This window comes from Myotis lucifugus, unplaced genomic scaffold (assembly GCF_000147115.1).
Source record: "Myotis lucifugus unplaced genomic scaffold, Myoluc2.0 scaffold_413, whole genome shotgun sequence".
NCBI classification, from domain to species: domain Eukaryota; kingdom Metazoa; phylum Chordata; class Mammalia; order Chiroptera; family Vespertilionidae; genus Myotis; species Myotis lucifugus.
The window spans coordinates 233306-241460 of NW_005871461.1; the positions used below are offsets into that span (position 1 = coordinate 233306).

Consider the following 8155-nt stretch of genomic DNA (forward strand, 5'->3'; position numbering starts at 1 on the left):
GCTCATGGCCAGATTCCGCCCTAACAGTGGGCGACCTGGGAGCAGGGCCTGGGAGGGTTCCATTCTCTCAATCCTCTCAGACCAGCTCAGGGCCAGGCATATAGTAGGTGTTCAGTAAAATATCTGCTAACCAGATGGGAAAGATAGGGCTGTGCCTGGCCTTGGAGGGAGATGTGAGGAGAGTGGGCGGGGTGCACAGAGCAGGGACCCTAACCCCTCATGGCTTGCATCAGCCGCCGCCTCCCCCCATCACCCCCTCCCCCAGCTCACCCCCCCCCCCACACCTGACCCTCTCAGACAGGCCAGAGGCTGTCAAGCAGGGGCTCTTGGAGGATTCCCTGCAGGCGCCTCAGGAGGGCCGAGGCCTGAGCCCTGAACCCTGGCAGCTGCTCAGACTTGGCATCCGGCCCAGCCTTTCTTTAGCATTAGTGACAAGCACGCGCAGCTGCAGCCACAATCCCTGCTTCCGGGGGAGGCCCGGGTAGGGCAGGGCCTTGTGGTTAATGGGTCCTGGGCCCTCTGCATAGGCCTACAGAAGGGGTCACACCCTGGCCGTGCCAGGGTGCAGCCTCAGGAACCGCAGGTCTAATTCCCCGAAGGACCTGGCATCCCCCCCGCGGTCTGCCCTGGGTACCCCTAGCTCAGCCTGCTGGCCCCAGGCCCCTTCCCGCCAACTCCTGGGCCCAGCTCATCCTCAAACTATTTTCCATTGGCTTCCCCCAATCCCTGCCACCGCACAATTTTTTCGTGGGGGCTGGGGAGGGATGAGGGAGACTGAGAGGTGGAGCCTGGACCCTGGGGGCGTGGCTACGAAGGCATGGGGGGGGGGTCACCATTCTGATTGGTCAGCTCTGCTCCAGAACTGGCTGCAAAAGTCCATGGACTCCGCCTCCAGTGGCCCCTATCCCTGTCCTGACTTGCAATTGGCTGAGCTTCCAGGGGGCGGGACTCACCGGGGTCTGGTCCAGTTAAAAGGGTGGGAGCGGCTCAGGGCCCATCTCTCGGGTGGAGTCTTCAGACAGCTGGTGCTGCAGTCCCCAAGACCATCCTTCTGTCCTCAGTCATGGCTTGTGTGAGTGCGGGGACCCCGCCCCAAGGCTCGGGGTGGCGTGGGGGCAGACAGCTGGGAGGGTGAGGGCAGTCAGGGTCCTAGGCCCCACGGTGTGGCCATGAGCAAGTACCTTCTCTTTTCTGGGCCCTTAGTGGCCCCATCTGTAAGACGGGGGTGGGCACCAGGGTCCCCCAAGACTTTCTCGGGCTTAAGAATGTTCTGGATTCCTCCAGGGTCTGACAGCACAGTTATTTCTGCTAAGGTCCGACATTCTGCAGCTCTGAGAAGTAGGAGTAGAAAGGGTGTGGCCAGCTTGAGGGGGGGGAGGCACTTTGATGGCACCCAGGCCACTGTCCCTTCCCCCTCCTCCACCCCAAAAAGCCACCCCCGCTGCAGCTGTTCCAGTCACCCGGCCAGGCCAGTCACCCTCTGCTCTAGAGAGTCTGAAAAGGCGCCAGGACCCGAGATGGCCGCCCGGGAAAGGGGCCTCCCCGGGTTAGTGGGTGGAAGGGGTTCTGTCCAGGCTGGTCAGGTGGGGGCTGGGGAGAGAAGGAGGCGGGAACCTTCCTCAGGCCCGGAGGGAAACCGCTCAAGTTTCTGGCAGAAGGAACCACTCACTCACGCCCTGACCGGTTTGGCTCAGTGGATAGAGCGTCGGCCTGCGGACTGAACGGTCCCGGGTTCGATTCCGGTCAAGGGCATGTACCTTGGTTGTGGGCACATTCCCAGTAGGCAGTGTGCAGGAGGCAGCTGATCAATGTTTCTCTCTCATCGATGTTTCTAACTCTCTATCCCTCTCCCTTCCTCTCTGTAAAAATCAATAAAATATATATAAAAAAAAAAAAAAAAAAAAAAAAAAAAAAAAAGAAGGAACCACTCACTAGCAGTTAAGCTGTGCGTTCAATCTTGTTAACCCCCAGCCAGCCAGACTGCCAAGTCGGACCAAGGCCTCGCTCCCTCCCAAAGGAGCCTGGCCCTGCTCTGCGGGGCTTCCTCTCCACCGCCCTCCTCTCTGCAGAGGGGCTGGTGGGGGTCTCCCAGCCCCAGGCCCTTCCTCTCCAGCAGAGGGGCAGACCCCTCCATCCACCTTCCTTTGCACCAACTCCCTCACTCACACAGAGACTGATTCTCTCCATCCATTCCATGAGGCACGAGGGCACCCCGAATCCAAAACCTCCACGCTGAACCACAGAACCTTCTAGACCTTGGATTCTAGAACCTCAGTCGTGTTGCAGATAGGAAACCGACCAGGAAACTGACCTGGTTGGGAGCAGGGAATTGCCCAGGGCCACACAGAAAGAAAGGCTAGAACTTGCACCTGATTTCCCAGTTGACGGGGTCAGAGGATCCAGGTGGACACGACCCCACCCCCAGGGACGCTGCATCCTCTAACGGTCTAACCCGTCTGGGTGGGGTCTTGCCTGCAGAATCTGGTCGCCAGCAACCTGAATCTCAAACCTGGGGAGTGCCTCCGAGTGCGGGGCGAGATAGCCCCCGACGCCAAGAGGTGAGGGGGCGAAGGCGGGAGTGGCCGGAGGCGGTGGCCGGGGCTGGGAGCCGGAGGGTCCAGCCCGAGGTCAGGTAGGGGCGTGGCCAGCCAGGCTCCACTCTGGCCTCTCTGGTGGCCGCAGGCCAAAGCTGGGTTTTCTGGATGAGTCACTTCTTCCGCGGGATCTGGATGCCTCCACCAGTGCCGCCCCCTCCCCTCCCTACTGGAGCCTCTTAAACTAAACCAGCTGCGGCTCCATCGCCTACCTCGGCCTGCCCCCTCTTCCAGGCTCTGGGCGGGACCTGAGGCTGCAGGGCGGGGAGAGGGAAATGAGAGGGGTGTCACGCCCCATGCTCTCCCTCTGCGGTCCCTCTCTCCTGCGTTCTTCACTCGCAGCCCCGCGCTCAACCTTTCGTTCCTTCAGTCCTTCCTTCACTCATCATTCAGCCAGCTGGTCTGTTTTCTCAGCAGCCATGTGACCGACCTTGGACTAGTCAACCAACTGCATTGAGCCTCAGTTTGTTAATCAGTAACCAAAACAAGGGATCGGTGGTTGTGTGGAGGATGTGAGATGCCGGATCTCAGTGCGGAGATGATCAGCTGACACGATCAGAGCCGCGTGCATTACTCATTTCATTCTTACCAAACCTCAGGGGCCAGGGTTGCTATTTCCTCCACTTAGCAAATGGGTTGTGATTTGTTCATTCGCCCCAGAGCTATGAGTGCCTTCTGCATGTCAGGCATCGTGCTGGGCACCAAGGATACAAAGATACCCAAGGCAGACGGGACACTGGCACTCCCAGAGGTCATCCGGAGGGAGTCTCCCACCGCGGCCAAAGGGCTGGGGCACAAACCACAGTCTGCAAGTGTCTTGGCTGTCAGCGCAGCAAGACCCTAGAGTTCCTTCTTGTGTGGCCCCCGTTGTGCAGATGAGGAAACAGACCCAGAGAGTGGCAGGGACCTGTTCCAGGTCACACATCAAGGAGGTGGCCGGCCAAGACATAGAATCAGGTTTCTCACCTCCGGGCTCAATGCATCCTCCCAGCTCTCTAGGCATTGCATGCCAGAGAATGGTTGGTCTGAGGGGGCTGCCGCTGGCCTACAGCTGGCCTCGGAGGCCTCAGTCCCTCCCACCTGTTACCCCCTAGCTTCGCGCTGAACCTGGGCAAAGATGACAACAATATGTGCCTGCACTTCAACCCTCGCTTCAATATACATGGAGACATCAACACCATTGTGTGTAACAGCAAGGATGGCGGGGCCTGGGGGGCTGAGCAGCGGGAGACTGCCTTCCCCTTCCAGCCGGGAAGTGTTGCAGAGGTGGGCTCGGGACTGGGGCTGGGGGCTGGGTGGGCAGGGGGCTGGGGGGGCTCGGGACTGGGGCAGGGGGCTGGGTGGGCAGGGGCAGAGCTGGGTTTAGTGGCTAGAGACCTAGGCCCCACCTTGCCCTTCCTGCCCACCCCTTCTCTCCCTCCCTCACCTCCTGTGTCATCTCCCTCTCCCAACCTCAGCAGACTCACCGGTGAGGTAGAGCGGTCAGGGCCACAGGAGGAAAGGGCTCTGGGAGGGCCCGTGGCCTGTGGGCCATGGCTGTGGCTGCACCGAGGCTCCCACTGGGGACACTGCTCACTGCCCTTTCCTCTCCCAAGGTGTGCATCTCCTTCGACCAGGCCGACCTGACCATCAAGCTGCCAGATGGATACTTGTTCAAGTTCCCCAACCGCCTCAACCTGGAGGCCATCAATTACCTGACAGCTGAAGGTGACTTCAAGATCAAGTGTGTGGCCTTTGATTGAAGCCAGCCAACCCATAGCAGCCAGCCAACCCATAGCACCCAATAAAGGCAGCTGCCTGTGTATGTGTGTGTGTGTGTGTGTGTGTGTGTGTAAGTGTAAGAGGGCGTGTTCCACTAACACCCCCAGGCTCTGCCCCTTTCTGCTATCCACGGCCTTGATGCACACCTGCTAAGTGCCAGTGACATCTTCTTTCCCTGAGATCCCTGGGTGGAGAAGAGAGCTCAGTACATAGTAGGGGACTTGGTGACACACAGCTTCCAACTCTAGTGGGCCCCAGCACACAGTAGGTGCTCAAAAGATGAATAAGTGAAACCAGGGGGAAAGAGGCCAGGACAGACTGACTCATGCCTTGGTATCTGGGGCAGCACAGAGAAGGGTAACTGGGCCCCTCATTGGTTCTCACGAGCTAGAAAGAGCTGGTTTGTTCAGACGGTGGTGAGGGCTGCAGCTGTGTGGCCTTGTGTGCATGAACTGACGGGAGCCTTGGTTATTCACATGCGGGGGGACTAGGAGCACATAACCAGTTGTGAGGATGAAGAGAAATGTGTGAAAGAGGAAGATGGTAAACAGTAGTGGTTTCTCGCCCCCACGGCACTCAAGCCTCTGAGTGGCAACGTGATGCCCTGGTCTGTGCCACACCCAGCTGAGCGGGGAATGGGAGCTTGGCGAGTCTCACTTCCCAGAACAGCCAGCAGCAGCTGGGGGGCCCTGGGGAGGCCTTGTCTGTCTCCAGCCTTCATTTCCTCACCTATAAAAGGGGGGTTATTACTCACACCTGGGCCCTTTCGGGTGGGAGTCCCACCTCGGCGGGTCTCCTAGGACGCACATTTCTATAAGAGGGCCTGGAAGGAAGGAGCACACAGGCTGCGGCTCCTAAGAGCCACACCCAATCTCCAGGCTCTCCTGAGTCACCCAAGAGGCCACCCAGAAACAGCTTTGGAAATCTGGCTGTGGGAGGGCGCCCTCTGCTGGACTTTGGAGAAAGTGTCCCCTCAACTGCCTTTCTCTGGTTCTGAGAGTTCACGCACATTGATTCTCCCTGAACTGGCGGAACACCCACAATGCACCAGAACTGGATCTACACGGAGCCAGAGGAAAGCCCTGGGACAGATAAGCAGAGAGACCACTACATGTGGAGGAAGGAAAGGGCTCGGAATCTGGCCTGGAGTTCAAACCCAGCTCCATCACTGTTTACCCTCAGAGCAGTTGCTGAACATCTCTGAACCTGTTTCCTCATCTATCAAATTGCATTCATACTGGTATCTACCCTATGGGGTTGTTGCAAGAATTTGCTGAGATAATGTAGAGAATGTATGGTGCGTGGCACACAGTAAGGGCTCTGTAAATGTTGGTTTCCTTCACCTCTTCTTTAAAAAAATATTTTTTTTTTATGGATTTCAGCGAGGAAGGGAGAGGGAGAGAGATAGAAACATCAATGATGAGAGAGAATCATTGATCAGTTGCCTCCTGCATGCCCCACACTGGGGATTGAGCCGCAACCTGGGCCTGTGCCCTGACTGGGGGGGAAATGAACCGTGACCTCCTGGTTCATAGGTCGACGCTCAACCACTGAACCAGGCCGGCCGGGCTCACTCCCTTCTCTGTGTGCCTGGCATTCAACCGGCACGCAGAGTGCTTACTTGCTCTCTGGGATCCATTCACTTATCAAAGGAGAGGATTGGGTCCTAAGAGTCTTTTATGCCTCTGGTATCCCCACTCTCAGCTGTTCTGGGGTCACCACCGCTGGGAAGCACTCCACACCGGAGGAGCCAACCCCGAACTCCTGCAGTCTGTAGGACCACCCAGCACAGATGCATTGAGAACGGAGTGCTACTCGAAGAATAAAGGGGACTTTCAAGGTGAGAGGCAAACAAGCATTTATTTGAGACCAGTAAGGACAGTTATTAAGGAATCATTAATTCAGGCAAAAGCCCAAACAATATTCTGATTAGGAGACAGAGGCAAGTGGTATTTATGAGACAGGGAAGGGGGACAATTACATCAATAGAAGGAAGGCATTTCTATTGGTGCAGGTAACAACATAGTGATGTGAATGCTAAACAATGTTTTAAATTTTCAGTCCAGTGGTCATCATTCCATGAGTCACGATAACTGCTTTCTTATTATCTCTGCGAACAGTTCTTAGGGAAACAAGGTTGCTGAGGCCCTGTCCAGGGTTACTTTGCCCTGATTTTTACTTTCCAAAGATTTGAGGCATAAGGCAGTTCCCTCTGGGATGGCAGCTCTGGCTCCATTTTAAAGTGGCTCCATTATGATTGTTTACAGGGAGGGCTCAATGGATAGAGCGTCGGCCTGCGGACTGAAGGGTCCCAGGTTCGATTCCGGTTAAGGGCATGTACCTGGGTTGCGGGCACATCCCCAGTGGGAGATGTGCAGGAGGCAGCTGATCGATGTTTCTCTCTCATCGATGTTTCTAACTCTCTATCTCTCTCCCTTTCTCTCTGTAAAAAATCAATAAAATATATTAAAAAAATAAATAAAAATAGAAAAAAAAAAAAGAACATGGGCTCTGATATCAAACTATCAAAAAAAAAAAAAATAAAGTGGCTCCAGTTATATGATTGTTTACAGGGAGGTTCAGGCATGTAATCCCAGTTATTAAAACTCCCCTTCAGGTGTTGTTTCAGTGAATGCCTTAACATCCGTGCCTGCATTTCCAGTAGAGGATTAGTTATGACACCCCTACTCCATACTTGGGAAACTGAGGCATAGAGAGGGGAGACAGCTTGTGTAGCAAACGTGTGGCATGATTATATGAACATATGTTACATAACTCATTTAGTCCTCACAATCATGTTCTCAAAGTTTGGTCCATGGACCAGCAACATCAGCTGGTGAAGTGTTAGAAATGCAAATTCTGGGGGTCACTCCTGACCTGCTGAATCAGAAACTCTGGAGTGGGGCCGAGGGATCTGGGTTTCAGCATGCCCCCCGCCCCCCAGGAGATTCTGGTGCACACCAAAGTTGGAAAACCACTGCCTTACAATAACATGACAAAGTTCGCTATAATTATCCCCATTTTACAAATGGCAAAGGCAAGTGGTCCAGCACCCAGTTGTAATTGGGATACCAGGTTTCTAATCCAGGTAGTTTACTTCCAGAAACGTGATCTTGGAGAGCACCCCCAAGTGAACATCAGAATCAAAAGTAGGATCAGGCCCGGCTGGTGTGGCTCAGTGGTTGAGCATTCACCCATGAACCAGGAGGTCAGCAGGTTTGATTCTCCGTCAGAGTACATGTCTGGGTTGCAGGCTCTATCCCCAGTAGGGGGTGTGCAGGAGGCAGCCGATCAATGATTCGCTCTCATCATTGATGCTTCTCTCTCCCCTTCTCCCTTCCTCTCTGAAATCAATAAGCCCTAGCTGATTTGGCTCAGTGGATAGAGCACTGGCCTACAAACTGAAGGGTCCCAGGTTCTATTCTGGTCAAGGGCACATGCCTGGGTTGGGGCGTGCAGGAGGCAGCTGATCAATGATTCTCTCTAATCAATGTTTCTATCTCTCTCTCCCTCTCCCTTCCTTTCTGAAATCAATAAGAAATATTTAAAAAATAAAAACACTTAAAAGAAAAAACAAGTAGGATCAGCAATCTTTGCTTGATATAACGCCATCTAATAACTCCATATTGAGCACCTGCTCTGTGTCGGGTACCGTGCTTGTCTAGAAGGAATGGGGCTGGGAGTCGCCGGGAGGATTTCTGCTCGTTACACCCAGAAGGGAGGGGTGGGGAGACTGGCTGGGGCGGTCCCTTTAAAAGACCAGCTCTAGTGGATGGAACCTCTGAGCGTCGTTGCCAGGC

The 8155-nt window shown here is 55.0% G+C and overlaps 1 protein-coding gene across 1 annotated transcript; it reads left to right on the forward strand.

The window, feature by feature from the left end:
* Positions 1-950: 950 nt before the first annotated feature.
* On the forward strand, positions 951-4359 carry LGALS1 (galectin 1). Its single transcript, XM_006102401.3, has 4 exons — positions 951-1072; positions 2479-2558; positions 3689-3860; positions 4190-4359. The coding sequence occupies exons 1-4, from the start codon at positions 1064-1066 to the stop codon at positions 4334-4336; spliced, it is 408 nt and encodes a 135-aa protein (XP_006102463.1). The 5' UTR covers positions 951-1063; the 3' UTR covers positions 4337-4359.
* The last annotated feature ends 3796 nt before the right edge of the window (positions 4360-8155 follow it).